The following is a 21400-nucleotide window of genomic DNA, read 5'->3' as shown; positions in this document are numbered from 1 at the left end:
ACACACATATTTCCCAAAATATTTGTGTCATTAATGCTACGAAAGCTTGAAACACTATTCTGGCAAAAAATGTGCCAACATAAAGCTATTATCCAGCGAATTCGACGAAACATCGTGCTATGGCTCTGATTTGTCCCTTCAGTCAATCGCCAGTCACTCTTTGACGAGGCGCACTTTAGCTTCAGGAATGGGAGTATCACATAGGTCATAGTGACGTAAGGTTCAAACTTCAACCAACGCGCTTCTCGGTAACAGGTCCTTGCCGCCCACCGGGCCAACCACAACGTTCTTGTATCCGAAATAGTGGAGGTGCCACGACGATGGTCATGGCGGCGATCGTGACTGCGCTGAAGAAACGCAGTGCTGTTACAAACGTTGACAGCGTAATTTGGACACGAAAATAATCAAAACTGATTTTATATATATATATATATATATATATATATATATATATATATATATATATATATATATGACTAGACGGCGTTGCACTGGCACTGCCTAGTCTGCGAGACGTTACTGGTCCCATGGTTTCACTTGAGTAGGCTTTTTAAATATGCTCAAAGAAGGGACACTCCTTTTAATCTGTTTGGGCAATAAACCTGAACGGTTTATACAGCTTTGCGCGGCATTGAGGCCGCATTATCAAGACTTCTGATAACATGAAAGGATAAGGGAGCCCAACCGTCCTAGAAGTGACAATACTGACCTGCAATGTCGCCATGTTCCTGAGCAAATACTGGCTGTGATGACCAAAGAAATGGGCGAACTCCGAAACATCCTGCTTGCACTTCGGACCATTTGTTCACGTCGATCACCCGGATTATTTAGCCAGTTTATTTTCACGCACAATGGGACCACTTTGTCATTTTCACAGAACGTTCACTTGGCCAGATGTCCGATTCCGTGCACCACCCGCACGTGCTTGTTGCGCGCGCTGGTGGTGGCAAAGCACTTGCCGCAGATCCAGCAGTTGGTGAGGCCCTTATGCAGCGTCATGTGGTTGTTGAGCGCCTCTCGGCTGCCGTAGCACTTGCCGCACATGTGGCAGCGCGGCCGGCGCGCACCGCCCTCCGGGTCGCCGGCTGGGCACAGCGTGCACGGCGTTAGAGGCGCGAACACGGCACCGGCTGGCGCCGCACGGCAGCCAGCAACTTTAACGAGTTTAACGAGTAACTTAATGCAGCGCACAACTGCTCCCCTTTCGCTAAAACCTTCGCCAAGACAAAATTGCAGCGTGCATCTGCTCATGTGCCGCATTTCTGGCCCGACGAGCAAACAGAACCGAACGTGCCCGGCAGTGAAATTTTCGCACAAGGCTGTTACTCGCACAAGGACTTTACGAGCGGTGAAATACTTCGTTGTCGTGGCTGGTCAATGCGTGGCAAAAGCGAAAACGGGGGCCTGTGGCTAATCGACGTAGGGAGTATCGTAGGAACAAGTCTAGCAACCCAGCCATCTCCAAACACACCGTAACACTTGCAGCAAAGCCAGTTTGGGATTCCCATTCGCCAGGCCATCGGCATTTGTGGTGCGTGGCTTAAAAATGCGCATGAATGTAAGGTCACGCGATAAAAGTTTGTAAGCACAGATCGCATGGCCAAAAATGGAAGGCCAGGGTGCGCTGGCAGGCGGCATGGATGCAAACAACCTAGTTGTTCCGAGACCCGTTCCAAATACTCGTGGCCACGTCTCAAAGGCCCGTGACCACCGCCCTACAACTGCTGGAAACGACACCAAAGTTACACCGCACGCAGCTACTGCCTTGCAACAGAGCTTGATAGGGCACCATACGGCTGGGGGAGGACATGTATCAGGCCGTGACGTCGGTTATGGGTCCAGGCGCAGATGCCATAGCGCGCACAGGGCATCACCGTTCATGTACAGAACTTGTGCGGGAGGACCAAGCGGAGGAAACCTGCGGCTTAACAGCAACAGGTCTCATTTGATGGACCCCGAAAACAGTACGGTATTACTTGAATACAAATTTACAAGTTTATGTTTAAACTGCACCTCCAAAGAACATGCTACACAAACAAAAATGAGGCGAATTTGGAAAAAAACGGCTGCTTTTTGTTCGAAGTATCCATTCATAGCTAACATCATTGCCAACACTAGTTGCGAATCTGTCCCGACGTACCGAGCACTAAGTAAACCACCTGTAGAAAGGCTGCAAAGCCATACATTTTCATCGACCAATTCGTAGGCAACTTGCTATTTTTGCATCTCTTATCTTGCTTGCTAAATTTCTTTGCTAGAGAAAAGTTGCAAGCACTATTAGAAAGCTTTGCCCCCCCCCCTCCCCCATATTACAATCCTCGCGATTTCGGTACGCGTGCGCATGCACATACGATGACGTTCACCCCCGCATTCGGGTCCAACCCTTCACTACTCCATCCAGGCGCGCGGTGATCAGAACAGCGCATTCACTGACAGTACGTGTCGCCGCCTACGGCCTTCGTGCAGGCGGGACACCCCAGAGCACACCCAACGGACCTGTTTCCAACGGTAAGAAGGTAAATTTTACTTATTTGCCTGCAAAACAAGGATAGGGTTGTTGTGACAGTCATAGTGAGCATTGGAGCTGCTTTCACAAGTTCTACCATCCTACTTATTTCTAACAAGCGGAAAAATACACCACGAAAAAGTAGCTTTTCCACGAAGAAATATTCAACCATTGCCGTCATTGAAAAGGCAGTCGCCAAAGCGCGCAAGCCTCGCATACACCATGTTATAACTCACAACTTGAGGAACTTTACATAGCGTAAACGGCAAAGGCCTGGAAGGAATGCATCAAATGAATCGTGGAAACGTGCCACAAAGTCCGCGCATTTAGCGTAACTCAATTCTTCCGCGCGTCTTATCTATAAGTGGCAGAACGAATGGCACAGCGCAATGACGCGGTGCCATAATGCCCAACGCCGAGACGGCATCTGAGTCGTATGCCGCAGCCCCAAAAGCTGCACCAAAGCATCCAAACACAAACTGTGTGCAGATCGCCTGAGTGTGTTTGTTTCATGTAGACATATTTACAACATAAACAATCCCCGAAATCCTCAGAATACGGCAAGCTGCACATGATCACTTTCGGTCAAATAGGGCATCAACGTTCAACGAATGCTTCAACATCCGCCAATATCGCGAACATCTTAATTCCGCTTCTGCTCACAAGTCCTGTAACCGGGATTCGGCACGCATTTATCTATGTAGGCTTACACGATGAGACTCGTTTGGTACGGTATTGGCCGCCGTATTTCATATAGTTGTATATCAACTCCATTTCAGCAGCGTATTTTGGGGTTCGGCTTGCTATTAAGAAGCGAAATGCGTGCAGCGGATATCAATACCCCACAGAAATGTATGCGGCAGTTTGAGTAAAACGTCTCTACACACCAAGCGACAATACCCTGCGACCATGCGGGAGGACCTATGGCGCAATTTACGTTCTCAAATATACAGACGCGGGTCCGGCACAGAAACCAGAAATCTGTCACCGCCGCCACGCAAAACACGCTGCTCCCAACAGCGCACGTGCACGAGCACCACGGGTGCAGCATATCACTGGAAAATACAGGATGCCCGAATTAACACCAAACAAAACTGTTCACAACAGCTTTTCACCCTCGGACGCAGATTTGTTGAAGTACAGCAAATGTCATCACAAATGTTCGACGGCGAGAGCTCCCGTCATTTTCGCAACCCCTTGGGCGGATCCTACGGCTGGAGATACCGGCGATCTGAAGGGCACTCTGAACGACGTTGGAAAGATCCATTTGAAGCTGTCATTTCAAAACAACGAATGAATGACTTTCTGGGATAAGACCTTACGCTGAGCAGTTTGTTGTGCAAGGCCTCACCCCCGACATTCCATCGTTCAATCACAGGTCAACGGCACAGTTTCGCGGCGGAGATTTAACGTAGATCAGTGCTCGGTTCGCTCCGTCCTGCCCTCTGCCGCCAGCTGACCTCCAGAGCAGCTTGGCAAAACAGACAGCAATGGGCGCAAATAACCGATACAGTTGGCGCGCCCTTAACATTCAATAAGTGACTAGTGCAGCTGCTGCCACCGGCCGCGGGCCATACCTGCTAACGATAAGTAGACAGTGCCTAAAGAGACTCGCACCCACCCCGCCACGCGTGGGCGGATTGGACTAGAGCCCACCCCGCCATGGGTGGGTGGGTTGCGATGCAGGCGGTCTAACCAGCTGAGGCATTGGCAAGGACATATATCGTTTGTCCATGGTATGTTTGGGATTCCATACTGGTGCAGCTTTTCAGAATTTTATCTCAGTTTGCTTGGAACGTCATTTTAAGACTATAGGATTACAAGACTCCAATGTTTGAATTCTGTGAATCTAACCCTCAGCTCTAGTTTCGATGCATTCACATAAATATTGGTAACGAGCAGCATGACTACGCAATCTCAAAACTGAAACCTCCTTTTCTAGAAGACAATCCAAACGCCATATTTATATACGCTGAACGGGGTTCGGTCACTACTATTACAGGGAACAAAAGACGCTCAGTATGCGAGCGGGGAACATCGCAGCAAAGGCGCCCATACCTCTGAAGTGATAAAGCGTTAAGGTGCATTCCATGTAAGGAGGTATCCGGCATCACCAGTAACAATAAACTTGCGCAACTCACCAAGGCTTACGTACCAGTCACTGTTCGCAAAGCACCTGTTCCGTTTGTCACGTTGCAGACACAGCCGAAACAAGTTCAAAACCGATGTCACGCCATGTTTCGCCTCCATTCGCCGGTATGTTCGCATCGCAAAGATGTGACCTCGGTTTCAGCCAGTGACACTAACTGCATCAAACACAACACTGAAATTACAAATTTGCGAATACCATAATTACATCAGTTCCAACAGAAGACATCAACTGCAATCGAATGGGGAACTGAAAACACCGACATGCGAATGCGATGACCCCACCTAGCACCACCAGGAACTTCGGTCTTGATGACCGACCATAAGGTGTAAGTAGCATGTCCGTATTCACCGTCAACTGCGATCATTAACTATACGGTATGGATAATGTTTTTTTACATATTATCGATGTCTGGTGCGTAAGCAGTTAGAAGGAGCCTGGACTGGTCTTAAGTGCTCTGTTATACCGGTAATACTCTGTAGTACTACCGGTATAACATAGTACTCTGCTACATCGGACTTAACATGCCTTATGGAAATTATTGATGGTAATTGGAGAGGTGTTGTTTGTTTTGTGTGCTCGTTTGGTATCCACCACGTTCAAATGGGTTAACCCAAGTTACTAGTGCTTTATAGCGAGTTACCATTGACAGATGAGCGTCAGCTAAGGTAAGCTGGGGACGAATACGTTGAAATATGCCTCCTAACTGCATCACGAAACAGACCGGTGAATGAACGACAAGCTACGTTCATCTCCCTTAGAAAGGGGGTCGCCTTGGTTATTCCCAGTTTCCTATGCTTAGGAAACACCTATGTCACCTTTGCTCGCACCCAAAAACGCACAATTTTCATTCTCGGATCGACATGGACTGGATTTTGAGCTCAGAATGATGTAAGGCGCTGTCCGGTAGAAACTGCGACGCGTTTTGAAAGGTTCGACGCTGCTAGCCGACCTCATGGCCACGAGTGACATTCAAGAGCTGCATTCTTTAACCAGTGCCTCCTGGCACATAGAAGCTGCAGGGTTTTCGGGACCTCTCAATGCCGACAAATCATGATTCTCCCGCCTTCCTTATACCAGTACGTGGGCCCCGTTATAACGTTTCCCAACGAATGGCTTTCACCCTGGCAATGTGTAGCTTAAAACCCGATTTATATGCTGAGGGTATTATAGTTTACCTGGATGGCCTCATGATGACAAACCCAATGGGACATAAAGTGACATGGGCAAAGGCGTTAGCCCGCCCCTGTCAGGCAGCAACATAACCTACGGAAGAGTCAATTGCCTGAAGTTGTGGAGATTAAATGGAGACGTAAAACTAGTGCCTGCGATAAAAAAGATCGCCCAGTTTTTTATCAGGTCCATGATTTGCAAAAACGCGCCCTCTTAACCCCGGTACAATCTAATGGGGGAATGAACACATTTGTGACAGCTGCATTTTTCATGTAACTTTTACTGGATACCTCACTGGATACCTCACTGGATAACTTTTACTGGAACCCCATATCTGTATCCATCCCCTGAAGATCTTAAGTGGGTTTTAACACCGAACGCCACATGTAGCAATCGTTTGACTGATTTATACTGAGAGATAAGCAACGCATTCATACCGCTAGAGGATTTCAAAAGCAAAACATATTACATTACCGGACCAGCCAATGATCATGTGCTGTCAGCGGCTGGCCAGTGCCTCAGTAGTTCCTACCTAACGCATGTCGCTAACCACAACACGCCTGCAGCACTCTCCAACACCGGCCGGCAGGCGGCCCCCGGCATGACGACACCAGAGGAGACAGCAGCCCGCACAGGGCCTGGCCAGCACGAGCCGGCTGCTCTTCACGCCCGCCAACCGGGCATGGCGAAGTGCGGCCTGCGGCGGACGGCGCCGTGACAAAGAAGACAGCTGGACTCACCTGTGCGGCTGCGGGCAGGGGCCGGTCTGGCAGTGCCGGGCGACGCTCGGCTCCGCGGCGGTGGCGGCACGGCCCGCGGCGGTGGCGGCGCCGCCCGCGGCGGTGGCGGCGCGACCCGCGCACGCGCGGGCGCCACATCGCGGCCGGCGCGGTGCCTATCTCCCCTCTCCCACCACGCCGAGCGGCCCAAACGCGCGTCCTAACCGGCCCTGCCTGCCTCACCTAGCCTGTTCCTAACGGGCTCTATCGCTCCTAACGCTGCCCTATCTTAACCTAGCCGGGAGGGGATGGACTGGCTGACTGCAATGCACCGCATTTAAATTTTGCCTACCGTTTTGTGAGAGTGGGTTAATTGCGGTTTTAATTTCACATGTTTTGTTTCAAGACACACGGTAGCACTGTACAAAGCAAAAGCTGGCCACAAAGTCAAACAGAGACGAACGCGAGGCATCCAGTGTCAGACGCATCGTGGGTCTCGTGCAATTCTACCGTCTGTACTCTGGCTGCTCTAACAATACCGCTCGATGGAGCAATATCATACAAAACCATTCAAAATGCCGACCGCAAAACTGCCCACAGCGCAGCGCGAAATTTCCACAAGCCACAGTCGTAGGGCTGCAGCTAGAGCACGACGCAGATCGGTGCCCGGCGCCGCGCGTTGTGCCACTGCCGGAAACGCCACGAAGCGCGCTGACACTGAACGGCCCGCCAGTTACGTTATCGACGTCTGGCCGCGATCGTGTACCGTTACGTTACCAGGCAACGTTACCGTTACGTTGTTAACTGTCGGGAGCGTTGCAGCGACAAAAACAAGCGTACACACACCCCACAACCACACATGGAATGACGGGAGAACACTGTCTGCTGAGTCACCGCCCCACACGAACTCAATCTGAGCAACATTCCTCCGGCAAGTCAGCCCCACCCGACTAAACCCTATGGGCAGGGCGCAGCAGAATACTACATTTGAAAATCCACGAGCTGAACTGAGCTATTTCTTGACATGTTCTGAGCCAGTCAACGAACAGGATAATTAAAGTGGAAACCAGGTGACAGACACAAAAATGGCCTCAATGTTGCAATTTTCAGGATTTTTTATTCATTCGTTAAATTTCTTGTGTGATCAACGTCACGGCAAGGCGATAAGAGCGGTCCACATTGAGGTGGGACATCGATACTGAGAAGGAAAGCAAAGGAGGCAGACATACAGCCTGGCGCAATTCCATGTAATCTCCACGAATCACATCCATCCCGGCAGCATAGTGCAGCTTACTGAACATCTGTCAACCTCCCGCCACCAACGTCTTTTACGATCAAGTTTCCATAACGTTTAGATAGAACTGTTTTAGGTTAGCTAGTTTTGTGAGTTGAAAGGAAACTAAATACAACGTAACGTTGATTATCGCACTTTTACCCTAACCATCTACAGGGTGAAGAGCATTCTTCCTTCGGCTTTTCCGGGCCAATTTTCTGATAGACTGACCAGATGTTCAACTCAGAACGGTTGGCAGCGACAAATATATATGAGGCCACACCTTTCCACAATATAATTACCTTTCAGTAGTCCAATTCCCTTTAATCTACGGGAGTCGTGGAAAGTACGCATCATATATCCTTAGGTCTCATGTTACTCGAAATGAAGCGAATCGAAGGTCCCACAGTAAAGGACTACGCGGGTTGGGTAAACCCCGGGTGCCCATATGGTATAGAATGGGTAGCAGGCTGGGCTGGGCTCTGATTTGGTGACCATCAATGGCATAGGTACTGCCATGGGTGGAACGTTACTAAAGCTGGGTAGATGCTTCGAAATATACTTGAAAAATGATGACGTTCGTGCTTTTTTGGCCTAATTAGCTTCATCAATCATGAACGCAAAACCGTACGTTCGGGGTCAAACTTTACTGAAGCTTCTCCATAATTCATAACCAGAGCCGGAAAATGCGAAAGGAAAATGCGAGCACAACAACGACGTGCGACCACAACAGATTAGGCATGAGTATAGAAAGGGCATGGACACGAAATGATGGGTATGAAGTGGATTGGGCAATGTATGCTACCCGTAAAGGCCTTTACCCCACAGCAAAGCTTTTCTTCGCTGGCATTGTGGTGCACGTGAAATATGGGGATGACCCAGCCAGCATTCCCACCTACGACTGTGACCTATGATCAGCCAAAGCCTGGAATATCAATTCTGTGTAGCACTGCCTTGACGACATGAACGAAAAGCCGCCGCGGACCACAGTATCAATGCCATGTTTTGGGGCGCGCCGACATCTATGATCCCTTGGCCAGCACCAACGCGAATCGGGACGTTCCCAGCGCTCCCAAATAAAGCCCGGAGTATGCCTGCCTCTTGCAATCGCTTCGTTCGAGTTTGCGTGGCTCATCCCCTGGCTGGCAACGAGCCCGACAGCAGACAGTGTTCTCCCGGTGCGAGCGGACGGAGACCTACCTGTGCCGGCGCTGCCCTCCGACGTGCCTGCCGCGAACATCGCCCCACCTGCAACAACCACCCCGACGCTCGTCACAGCTCGGTTCGGCTGCACCACGGGTCTGTCCGACCGCATCCAATGCGGCAGACTGACTGTTGTGTCGGCAGCACCGGTTTGAAACAGCGAAAGCGTGAATCGACGCAATTCTAAGGAATCGCGGAGCAGGTCGTAAGCCGGAGCGTTCAGTTTTCCAAAGTGCGACGCACGCTTGTCTGTATTCGTACGTATCTGGATTAGACCCTGCCGTCCAGCTCCCTGCTGCTTTCCCAACGCTCCAGCAGCATATTCATATTCATTCCGTATGTGCTCCGAATGATATTCCGTAGTTGAGGAACGGCAGGAGGCCAGCTGCAGCTTCTCAGCCCTAAAACATGCATGTCCTTTACAGCAACTCAAAAGCCCTAAAATGTTACCCTTACTCCAGTGATTATGCCCTGAAATTCACGCCATTTCTAAACATCACTCCAGATATGAGCGTAACAAATGAGCAGCAATTGGTGACAAGCTTGCGTCCAGCCATACCGCGGCCCCGCTCCGAGACTGACCTTGGCCGGGGTCCGAGATGGGGATGGCGCCCAGCGACTGGTCAGAGTCGTAGCTACCCTCGTAGTCGACCACCTGACCGAGCGCCGCCAGGCCCTCGTCGTCATCCGCAATGTCTATCTTCTCCACTTTCACCACGCCACTCTGTCCGTATCCGGCCGCGGTCGGCGGCACCGGCACTATCTCCTGCGCAAGCGACGTCGGCGCGGGCGGCCCGGCGGCAGGTGACGGCTGCACCGGCGGCAGCGGCGCCGGCAGCGGGGCCGGCAGCGGCGCCGGCGGCGGCGGAGGCGGTGGCGGTGGCGGCGGCGGCGGCGCGTCCGCGGGCGCTGCCGCCGGCGAGGCGACGGCCGAGGCAGGCGAGGCGACCGGCTCGGCGGCGGCTGGCGTGGCCGGGCCCTCGCCGCCGCTCGAGCCAGAGTGGCGGCGCCGCTTGCTGGCCGGCGAGGCGGGCGGCCGCGGCGCTTCGGGCGGTGAGTCGACCGACACCACCTCCGGTGCGACCGCGAAGCTGTTGGCGGGCGGCGCCGGTGCCGGGACGAGAGCGGTCGCCACGCGCTTCGTTAGCGGCGCTGCCGCTGGCAGCGGCCGCTTGGTGGGCGTAGCAGGCACACGGGACAGCGGCGCCGGCGCCGGACGCTTCGGGAAGGTGCGCGAGGAAGGCGGCAGCACGCGCGGTGCAGGCGGAGCTGGAGCTGGCGTTGGCTCCTGTGAAGAGAACCGAGCATTAGACAAAAACAAATGCACGGACGAAGGGCAAGAGCAGCTCCGGTTTACCCCATTCGCAGAAACATCTGAACATCTGCAACATTCAAATGGTGATTTACCTGCCATTTCCTCCACCCATCGTCGTCACTGGGGTTTTACGACGCACTCAGCTGCTGAGGCAACACAGCGTCGCCTATCTCCCACTCTCGCAGGAAGGGCAGGCACCGCAGGGAATCCAACCCCGTACCACTGGTTTCCCAGACGTGCGGCATAACCACATTACCGGTATATACATCAAAACAATGTAAATAAAGTGGCCACCTCAAGACTATCATTAAGGCATCCTCCAGTGATTTGCACGACTCGCTCTCATTGGGCATGTTTTGTTTTCTTTATTGTGCATCGTCAGCCAACGTTACACAAAGCATAGCAGCCAACATGTCATAACACTTTCTCTTGAAATAATATCAGCATAGGCATCGAACGCCTTCCTGTTGCGTAGATTAACTTTACCGGCATAATTCGTCGCGCCAATGCTTGGCGCTACCAAAGACATTGCAGGAAACGCGCCATGTTGCTTCCAGAATCCTCGGGGCCAATCACAGATCACTGTTTTAGAGCCCCACCAGCAACGTCACAATACGTTGCGATGAGGTCTGGTATTGCGGACGAGATTGCAGTTTACCTCATCTTGCAAAACCACTCTCTACAGTCCGCTGGATTGTGCACTGATGCGCTTTGAAAAGAATAATTGATGATAACATCTCTATAACGTTTTCTTACATCAAATACCACAGGTAATTTTTATATTACATCGGCTCACGAGCTAACCCTGTGAACATCACCATGCCACGTGGGGAGGGTGAGCTCTTCAGAAATCAGCACATGCGGTTAAATTGCAGCCAAAAGTTGGTAGATGTCAACAACTCGTGACAAGCCAGTACTCACCTTGTCGTCGTCCCCGGTGAGGCCCCTGACTTGCAGCATTTCGGCGGTCTTCAGGAAGCTGCTGAGCTGGCCCTGGGTCACATTCACCTCACCATTGTACACAAATTCTATCACTGCTCGCAGGTCACTGTAAGTGGTGTCTTTTAAGAAAAACACTGGGTGCTGGCACGGGTTTTCCTGAAATGGAAAACGCATCATTAACAGATGCTACCTTTCTGGACGCAGAATTATTGCCTGTGTCACTAGTTGGAAACGAACATTACATGATGGGCCTTATTGAATTGCCGCTGTTCTGCAAAGAAAAAAGGGGCAGATTGAACAGGCATTAAAATGCCCAGTATTTCAGTTGCAGTGTACACTGAGCCTTGTTCTTAGCATATTCAGGTAATTATACAGATGACGTGCACATAATAAAGGTAAAATGTGTAATGAAAGCAGCAATGTGATGAGCTTTTCTGTGCAAAATATAAAAAATAAACAGTAAGGGTGACAATCCTTTCATCATTCATCATCAACGAGCATATCAAGCACTTGGGCCACCAGCCAGCCATACCTTTAGAAGCTCTCGGAAATATGGGCTGCAGGCAGACAGCATCATCCTGTGAGCTTTCACCTTCTTCCCTTCACAGCACAGTGTGATATCTACGAGCTCCTCATCTTGCCGCAAGTCCTCAAACACAGCAGTCACACTGTTCCTGAAGTCATTCCACTTGAGGCAAAACCTCTGGCTGTCACCAGCCATGCTGATCTGGAAAATGCCACCAAAGGTCACCAAACAGCATCATGAAGCTTAGCTTCCTATAAAGGCACAGACTGCCTAGGAAAGGGTTAACTAATACTCTCAGCTGTCCCACTACCTTTTTGTGAGATAAAAATAAAGAAAAGCAATGGACAGCCCACATCAAGTTCAGCCCACAATTGCTAAGCCAGTACATGCCACAATGGCCAATGCCAATGCAGGTCACAAAACACCCTAAAGATAAAAAATTATTGAACTGCTCCAGGGGCCTCCAAAACCTACAAAAAGGGCTGTATACCTTCACAGCCAGCGTGAAACCAAAGGTCATGCTTTTGCGTTTCAGTAGCATATGGTGCTGCTAATGAAGGTTAAGGGCCACAGATCAAGATCAACAAGTCATGTTATAGTCTGCTAGCCCTGGTGGATGATTTTGTTTCTTTTTTTACTTGAAGGAGCTATTGTATTAACACCTGTTGGGTGCCACATGCATATAAACAACACAAGTGTATCGTGATTTGCATGTGAAAAGTGGGCTTCACAAATTGCTTTCATATAGTACTCACACCTTGGCCTTCATTTTTCTATTTTTTTGTGTTTGTGTGTGTTATGTAGTGCAACCTTCTCTGGCTTTGACTTGCAATTTGTCAGGCAAGGTGAATCACAATAAAAAAGCACGTAAGAAACAACAAAGGATATGGCAAAATATTGTTTGTAAGAGAAAGAAATTTGGTGTATGTCTTCACTCAAAGCATGGCATGGCCTTTGGCCACCTGAAGAGGTCACTGGTTGGAGGAGCAGGTCCATATAAAGGTAAAACAAGCAAGTTCATAAAAAGGTAAAATGAGCAAATTCATATCAAGATGAAACAACTTTCATCATTCAATGGCAGTGTTGGAAAAATCGACGTTTCCTGGAATAATGTATACCAGGAGATTTTGTACTCCAGGATTGTGACTGGGTTAAGTGAAATATTTTGTACTCCACCATAATGCTACAAAAACAGTTTCGGAAAAACTCATTTTACCTCTCTGTTTCAGGACAAAACAAAGCCAGAAGGTGAAACAGCTTGGGACTTGCTGCTTCCATCATGAGCCACGCATTGATAACTGCAAGAGCACAAATCTTGCTCTCACCAAACTTAGATGCTCAATAGCAGGCAGCCTGTGTTGCCACCTACGTATATGACAAATTATGTATGGAAATGTGAAAAATAAAGTATGTGAATGTTGAATAGGATCGTCTTTGACCAATGCCGGTAAATGAGAAACGAGCAGCAGAATCGCACCAGTCTGTAAATTAGCAAAGCTCGTTCTTTATTCCGCCCCGTGCGGACCAACCCAAAACTGAACATGATTTAACCTACCATTGATCAATAACCAGGTTAACTGCCTAGGATGCAATGAACGGTGACAAGTACCGCACACCAAAGCACCTACCACGTGCGGCCACCTACTCACGCTCCACTACTCCGTCATGGAAATGCAAATAGGAAATTCACTCGCAATTAAGCGTCGGAAACGTCTCAACTTTTCAGTGACTTGCGCCCGCCTCCCAGCGCAGGTTGGAGGCTGAACATAGCGAAACTCTCTCAATTGGTTTGAATAATTCGTCTCCTTGTGACTGGTTTCTCAAGAGCACAAATATACACCTCGCGCTCATGTCTTAAACAGGTTTGAAAACATTTCGAGGGAAGCTGTACACAGATGGGCATCACGGTTATGAACGACTTTTTGTACTCGTCCAGAACCGCCCCGCGGCTGGATTTTTGGCCACTCGCTGGTGTCCGGAGTACAAAAATGTAAAGGCAGCTGGGGATTTAAACCAAGTTAAAGTAGTCATTTAAGGGTTTGAAATTAAAGCTGGGAATTCAAGCTTTATAATTCCTTTTAAATCGAAAAATGTTCATGTAAATAGCCAAAGGACTGTTCAGACCCAGCCATCTCACTCCCACACAAACACCAGGAGACCAGAGTAACGTGAATCCATAACTTTGGCCTCGCAAATTAAGGAAAGGGATTTATTGGGACAAAAACATCTATGAATTGAAACAAAAATTATCATACTTTGCAATATCAGTTAAAGCGCACCAAAATCCATTAATACATTGTATTATCCACCGGAGTCAGCGGAGTGACTGACTTAGACCCGGCCGGCCGGCCTGCACGGGTCTGTCAGGTATTGTACTTGCGCTGGCTCGGTAAATCGGTTGAGAATGCCTGCCTGTCTCATTAGTTGGCTGGGACGTGCGGGGCCTCGTGTGTTGTCCGGGAGTTGGAAGGTTGAGGGCAAGGATTGGCTGTTTTCAAAACCAGTTACCAGGTGGAGCGTGAGTAGCGTGACCGTGGTGAAGCGTGAGTAGGTGGCCGTCTGTGGCACATTCATTAGCATTTTTTGTGTTCCATTTTTCTCTGGTCAGCTCCGAACTTATTTTGTGAAACTACGCACTCTCATTAAGTGACTTGTTGGTAACTTTGGGCTAATCGCGTACGATGCTTACTATTTACAGCAATACTTTGGTACAAAAAACCTGCCTAGATCCAAAGTTTGGTAAGCTTTTTCATAACTTGCAAACCCATATATATATGCACATGAGTTTCATATTACAGAGTCTGAGACAGAGTGCTGTTTCAGTGTGCCACTTTAAATACTGGCATTTTCTTTAATTTGAAGTGCATTTACATGAACTGCTGTACATGGGAAGTGGAGCCTTTGTTGAGTACCACCCATTGTACCATAACCTCCCAAAAATGACCTAGATAAAAGTGCAATGACCCATGGCACTTGGAAAATTTTGTGCTCCACCATAGAAAATTTGCACTTTGCTAATATGAAAATTTTTGGAATTTCCACCACTGTTCAATGGCATTAAAAAACACATTCTTAAACAGAAAGCAACACTTCCAAAACAAGCTTGTTTTGTACCAACCATATCCTGACTGAAACATTGCTTGTAGACACATTTTCCTCAGTTGTAAGTGGTAGCATCATGAACTAAACCACAATAAAAGTGCCACAAAGTAGCCTTTTTGTCCCATTATGTTTGCATGAAAGACGCTACCACAAACAATTACGGCAGGTATTGATGGAAAACACCCAACAGAAATCTACCAAATGGGTCAGAAATGTGGCTCAAGTCAGGAACATAATTTTGCAAAATGAAATAGAGGGGTTAAGCAGTGCAAAATGATACCACCTGTCCACAAAATACACCAATACACAGATTTTCCACTAATATGGCCTACCTTCTTCTCAGTGTAGGACCCGCAGCCCAGGGGAGAGGGGAGGGGCTGGAGCTCCCACAGCTGAATAGGAATTTTCACTACTGACATGAGCCTCACATTTCCTACACATTTGTGCTTTTAGTATAGGGTGAGGAAAGATGGGCACCATGGAGCGAGCACATGCTTTAGGCTTTTTCCACATCATGTCATGGTAGTCAATGCACTTTCATGGCCATGGTGTGATTTGCATCAAAATTGATGCAAGCCATGAAATGAACAACTGAAAATGGTCAAACAGCTGAAGACTTCCAAAATTCCACATCTTGTAAAAAAAAATTTTTAAAAAAGGTACCATGTTTTGGGTTAAACCCCAAAGTCCAGGACATTTAGCAGCACTTACCAGTGCAGTATGATGCAAAATTTTGTGACAACAGTGTTGGAAAACTTGATGCTTCCTAATATAATGTGTACCAGGAGATTTTGTAGTCCAAGATTGTGACTATGCAAAATGAAATATTTTGTACTCCATCATGATGCAACAAGAACAGCCCTTGGAAAAACTCATTTTACCTCCTTGTGTCAGGACAAAATAAAGCCAAAAGGTGCAACAGCTTGAGACTTGCTGCCTCCATCAGGAGCCATGTATTGGTATCTGCAAGAGCACAAACCTTGCACCTAGCAGACTAAGTTGCCTAATAGCAAGCAGCCTGTGTTGCCACCTACATATATGATAAACCATGTATGGAAATGTGGAAAATAAAGCATGTGACTGTTGAATGGAATTGCATTTGAGCAATACCAGAAAACGAGAAACGAGTACTAGAATCACACTGGTCTGTAGATAAGCGAAGCTCTCAGTTCCCATGTCCTAGGCAGACCAATTCAAACTTCAACATGACTTAACCTACCATGACGACTAACCGCATTAACTGCCAAGGATGCAACGAACATTCATAGAGAACCGCGCGCCCAATCACCTACCGCAGACGGTCCCCTACCCACACACCGCCAGTGTCATGACAATGTAAACAGGGGAATCGCTCGCAATTCAGCGCCGGAAACGTCTCAACTATTCAGCGGCTTACGCCCCCCTCCCAGCTCAGGTTGGAGGTTGAACATAGCAAAACTCTCCAATTGCTTTTCATGATTCGCCTCCTTGTGACTGATTTGTGGACAGCATAAACATTCTGCTCGCACTCATGCCTTGAACAGATTTGTAAACATTTGGAGGGAAGCTGTATACATGGGCAAAACAATTATGAAGGACTAATTTGTACTCATCCCAAACTGCCATGTGGTTGGATTTTGGGCCACTTCCTGGCATCCGGAGTACAAAAATGTTACAGCAGCTGTGAATTTGAACCAATTTTAATTTGTCACTTAAGGATGTAAAATTAAAGCTGGTAATTCAAGCTTTGTAATTCCTTTTTAAGTTGAAAAATGTTCCTTTAAACATCTCAAACCGAAACATCCAAACTTTTCAGTACCTTACATCTGCCTCCCAGGTCAGGTTGGAGGTTGGACATTGCAAAACTCTCCCATTGGTTGAAAAGATTAGCCTCCTTGTGGTTGACTTGTCAAGAGCATAAATTTTCTGCTCATGCTCATGTCTTTAACAGATTTCAAAACTTTACAAGGGAAGCTGTACAGAGATGGACATCATGATTGTGAAGGAGTTACTTGTACTTGCCCAGAACCACCTGTGGGTGGATTTCTGGCCACTTGCTGGCATCCAGAGTACAGAAATGCAAAGGCAGCTGGGTAATTAAATGATGTTAAGGTTACCATTTGGGGAAATGAAATTAAAGCTGCTAATTCAAGCTTTACAAAAAAATTAGTATCAGTTGAAAAGCATTGCTATAAATAGCCAAAAAACTGCTCTGAGATAGCCATCTTACTCCAGTAAAAACACCAGGAAACCAGAAACAATGAGCCCATTAAATAGGCCTGGCAAATGAATGAACAGCTTTAGGACAGGTCAGAAACTCTAATGAAATGAAACATAAATTACCATATTTCACAACATCAGTTTAAGCACACCAAAATATTTTGATGCCTTGCATTATCTATTGGTCAGAGGACTGACCAACTCAGATCCCTTTTGGCCACCACTGTACTTGTCAGGCATTGTACTTGTGCATCTCAGTAACCAGTTGGGTGCCGCCCACCTCTACTGCTTAGCTGGGGTGTGTGGGCCTCATGTGCTGTCTGGTAGCTGGAAGGTGGGGACCATCAGGTTTTGCCATGCTTTTGCCATTTTTGAAGCCAGGTAGCTGTGACATTATGAACTGAAGCATGAGTAGCATGATTATGGTAGAGCATAAGTAGGTGGCTGACTGCAACATATTCATTGGCATTCTTTTGTGTTATTTCAAACCCACTCAGTTCCAAACATATTTTGGCATCACATCTCTCAGCAAGTAAATTATTGTTTCTCTTTGAGGGAATTGCAAAAGATACTTATTTCTTACAGCAATACTTTGGGAGAAAAAGACATGCCTAGATCTGTGGTATGGTAATCATTTTCCACAAACTACCTACTCTATCTGCTATCCAAAGGCAAAAAGGCTTGTCAGCTATTAGTTAACATAGAGTTTAATCCTTTTGCCTTTGAATTCCAGACATAGGTAAATAAGTTTTATGATACAGACTGTTTGACCATGTTGTCTCAGTGTGTCATGTTCAACACTAATGTTTCCTTTCATTTGAAATGCCTTTACATGAATTGCTGTATCTGAAATGTGACCCTCCTGTTCAGTGCCACCCACTGAACAGTAATCTCTGAATGATAAGCTAAATAGCAGTGTAATGAGCCACAGCACTTGGAAAATTTGGTACTATGCTTTGGAAAAATTTGTACTACGCTACAATGAAAATGTTAGGAATTTTGAACAGTGTTGGGGGCTGTCCATAGGTAACAATGCACATTTTTATATTTCAACCTTTTTACCCTCAGGTCATGCAGTGGATACCCAGGGCAAAAATCCCACTACTTATTAATTATAATTACCATAATCAATTGGCAATGGAGTTTTTGAGGTCACCATAATATGATGTGTGAAGCTTGGTGTCCAAAACAAGTAACTGTTTGGCTCCCACTGACCTACATAAAAAACATTGACAGCTGCTTTTGAAATGAAAAAAAATCCATCAGTATGTGTTTTAAAACACTCCAAAAAGACAAACATAATTTGCTGCCACATTTAAGCTTGCCATTGTCAAAACTACCACTTTCCCTTGCACTAAGTCAAGTGCGCCAAAACTCCCCGCTTCAGGCATCATGTAATATATGTATGGCCCCTCTTAACAGAAGAACTTAAGTTCAACAATTTTAACATCATGAACTGCAATGCTATGTAAGTGCTGCATCCATGAGTTGCAAAGCATGGATTTCCTCCATGACCTACCCAGATTTGCAACACCACATGCAATCAGATGGAACCATGTGCTGGTCTGGGCAGTATGACACCACCTTAGCTTGGTTTGCTTTCAGTTCAGCATATGAGGAATTTATGCATGGCACATACAGGTATGCAGATATTCCTGCCAGCTAATATGATACATCTTTCAATGCAGATATTGCAGGGCTTTCATGCAGGATTGTTCAAGAACAGGCAGCAAATTATCAGGTCTAAAAAATGAGCATACTTTCCTGAGCCAGCCCATCCTTTCCCAATCTCACCCCGCTGTTAATGAGACAAACACTGTGGCTCAGGCGTGAAGCCTAGGAAGATCCCATCACCAACATCAAACAGTGCCATTAGCATACCTCCAAAGCACTGCACGCTGAACATCACATGTTTTATTCCATCAAGAGCGATACCCAGACAGCATAAACGCCGAGAAATTCCCCGATCGCGCACACCGCCAGAACCCAACGCCGTTTGAATTCGAGTGCAACGCTGACGGGTACCGGGACTGACCTGAGCCTAATAAATGCCGCACGAAGACAAATCTTCCACGAGCCTCCTTTGATGAAAAACTCTTCTCTCAACGTAATCCTCACGAATTAAAGCAAATTCCATCCAACGGCCCTACAACTTTGACATCCTCCCGCTCCCCCACAGCATTCGCCGCCCCTCCACCTTCCCTAACGGACGCCAACGACGCCACCAACATGGCGGATATTCTGAGCTACCAGATGGTGCCAGATATAGATGAGAGTGAAAATTGCTGAAAATGCCCAGAAAGCTTTTCTGACAGCTGTCGCCCCAGTCATAAATGGCCCATTTATCCATAGATGTTCTTTACATCTATGCGTGCCTCTAGGGGCGGTGCGACCAATTTTTCATCTCGGGGATGAGGTCGTGAAATCATCACACCACTTAAATGACTAGAAATTGATGAGAAATCACGCGCTTCATGATTGGCGACCTCGTAAATGAGGGTTGCTATGCAAATTCCTCGTGTTTTGGGTTGCACCAGCTTATGGCATGGGGCTCGAAAACCGCGACTTTCTGAAATTTTAACATTGGCACTTTGAGCGTTGACTGCAAAAATCATAATACCCGTGGCATCCTCTCCCCTTTCCAACATGAATGGACGTCCGTTACTTCATGCCGGTGGGAAAAATTTCCCTGTGTCGAAGCCTCTCGTCAGCAGTGTACCTAGACCAGCCGGCCATATGATGCATCGCATTCGTTCGTAAATATGTATGCGTACAGTGGCAAAACTTTCGCAGTGTGATATTTCTTCTTTTTTGCCGCAGCTTCGCTATGGCTTGTACGGCCGATTACAACAACAAAAAATGGTTTGCTTGTGGAAAAATTATAGCATAGAGTAAATCTGGCCATTTATTACGGTATTGATTAGGTATTCGAACGGAACACTGCTCGAGGATTGTCATTATCATATAAGAGATCCGTTAGATACAGGCGGAGTAGAGCACTTATACTTCAACTGTGCTGACCCTCCTCTGTATTACCGTTACAGGGAGCAGAGGTGTTAATTTTTTTTTGTAAAGATTGTGGGCCCAGCCGAAAGGGCCCAACAACCGGTCCTACCCTATTTTTCTCAGCGGATTTAGCCCACTTTGTTTTGGTGAGTGGCAGAGAATGGCAGTCATTGTAAGGTTTTGCATCGTTTAAAAAGGAGCCGTGATATAAGCTTCATAGCAGTGCTGCAGGGAAGAATCAAGAGGTACCATGGGTGTTGATTTGTATTCTTTTTGAGGTCCCTGCCCTCCCCCCCCCCCAATGTTGAGTCCCCCTCCCCCAATGTTGGCCAGGCCTCCAATGTTTTTGGCTGGAATGCCACAAAAAAACGTGGGTAAACGATGAACGTAACACAAAGACTATCTTCCTTGATCTCTCTGCATAGTGGCATCTCGTACCACTCTCACAGCAAACCAGGTGCAGATCGTAGCAGCTGAGCGGATAAACGATGAGATAACCCTCACATACCTAGCGCCATAAGAAATGCAATGGTTTGTGAGGTTAAAGTGAAAAGCTCTGGAATATGGGGATGACATAAGTCATGTTTAGCTAACCACGTCCGAGTACCCCACAACCAAAATGCATGCCGCCTCCCATGACCGCCAAAGAAGAGCGCCATTGGCGCCGTAAGGTGGCCTCTACAGGGGGCGCCTTCACATGCCGATCAGAAGAGACGCGAGCGTCCAGTGCCTGCTCCATGGATCCAACCCTGCATGACTTCTATACTGCCTAAATTAAAGACTTTCATAAATTATACAAAGATCAAAAACGTGTATTACGTGTATTCAAGATAAAGCGGGCTACATCCGGAAAGCAAAAATGGGGGGGGGGGCGGGTAAATTGTCGGGCCTTCGATTTGCCCCCCCCCCCCATTCATTTACACAAATTGACACTCCTGGGGGACGGTGTGCATGCCCATTGGGGTGTCGAAAGCACACTTATGTGGCGGCTGTTGGCGGCGGCACGTATTTTTGGTTATGGGGTACCGGAACAAGGTTACTCATGAGGGTTTGCGACCATTGCCATACTCCAGAGCTTTTCAGTTTAACCTCTCAGACCTTTGCGTGTTTTATGGCCCTAACTACGTAAAATGTAAAGTGTAATGCATCGCTTATCCGCTCAGCTGTTACCTGTGATCTGGCGGTGAGTGCAGACACGATTCTGTATTACGGAAGTAAAGGGTGTTGCAGTGTTGGTCTGTACGCTGCTCTACACAACGAACACCCATGTTTTGATTCTATGTGGTG

General features: G+C 47.7%; 2 protein-coding genes across 2 annotated transcripts; both read right to left on the bottom strand.

The window, feature by feature from the left end:
• Positions 1–539: 539 nt before the first annotated feature.
• Positions 540–9831, bottom strand: LOC119110868 (gastrula zinc finger protein XlCGF16.1). Its single transcript, XM_037234742.1, has 3 exons — positions 9606–9831; positions 9021–9068; positions 540–1085 (listed from the first exon to the last, which is right to left on the bottom strand). Exons 2-3 carry the CDS (start codon positions 9058–9060, stop codon positions 883–885), a joined length of 243 nt encoding a protein of 80 aa, XP_037090637.1. The 5' UTR covers positions 9061–9068; positions 9606–9831; the 3' UTR covers positions 540–882.
• A 158-nt stretch (positions 9832–9989) lies between these two features.
• On the bottom strand, positions 9990–19326 carry LOC119110860 (broad-complex core protein isoforms 1/2/3/4/5; the record flags this gene model as incomplete). Its single annotated transcript, XM_037234735.1, has 5 exons — positions 19143–19326; positions 11813–12007; positions 11260–11436; positions 10040–10311; position 9990 (listed from the first exon to the last, which is right to left on the bottom strand). Coding segments are annotated over exons 2-5 (639 nt in total), but the record flags the coding sequence as incomplete, so codon positions are not given.
• Between the last annotated feature and the right edge of the window lie 2074 nt (positions 19327–21400).

The sequence above is a fragment of the Pollicipes pollicipes genome, unplaced genomic scaffold (genome assembly GCF_011947565.3).
Source record: "Pollicipes pollicipes isolate AB1234 unplaced genomic scaffold, Ppol_2.1 Scaffold_7242;HRSCAF=8673_pilon_pilon_pilon, whole genome shotgun sequence".
In the NCBI taxonomy this organism is placed as follows: Eukaryota; Metazoa; Arthropoda; class Thecostraca; order Pollicipedomorpha; family Pollicipedidae; genus Pollicipes; species Pollicipes pollicipes.
The sequence above is the reverse complement of the archived record's forward strand: the minus strand, read 5'-3'. Positions and strand labels throughout refer to the sequence as shown.

Coding starts and splice junctions, on each gene's coding strand:
- LOC119110868 (XM_037234742.1), bottom strand. CDS start 9,060: ATGTTCGCGGCAGGCACGTCGGAGGGCAGCGCCGGCACAG. Junction 1,086..9,020: donor GGAGGGCAGCGCCGGCACAG/GTAGGTCTCCGT, acceptor CGCTGTGCCCAG/CCGGCGACCCGGAGGGCGGT.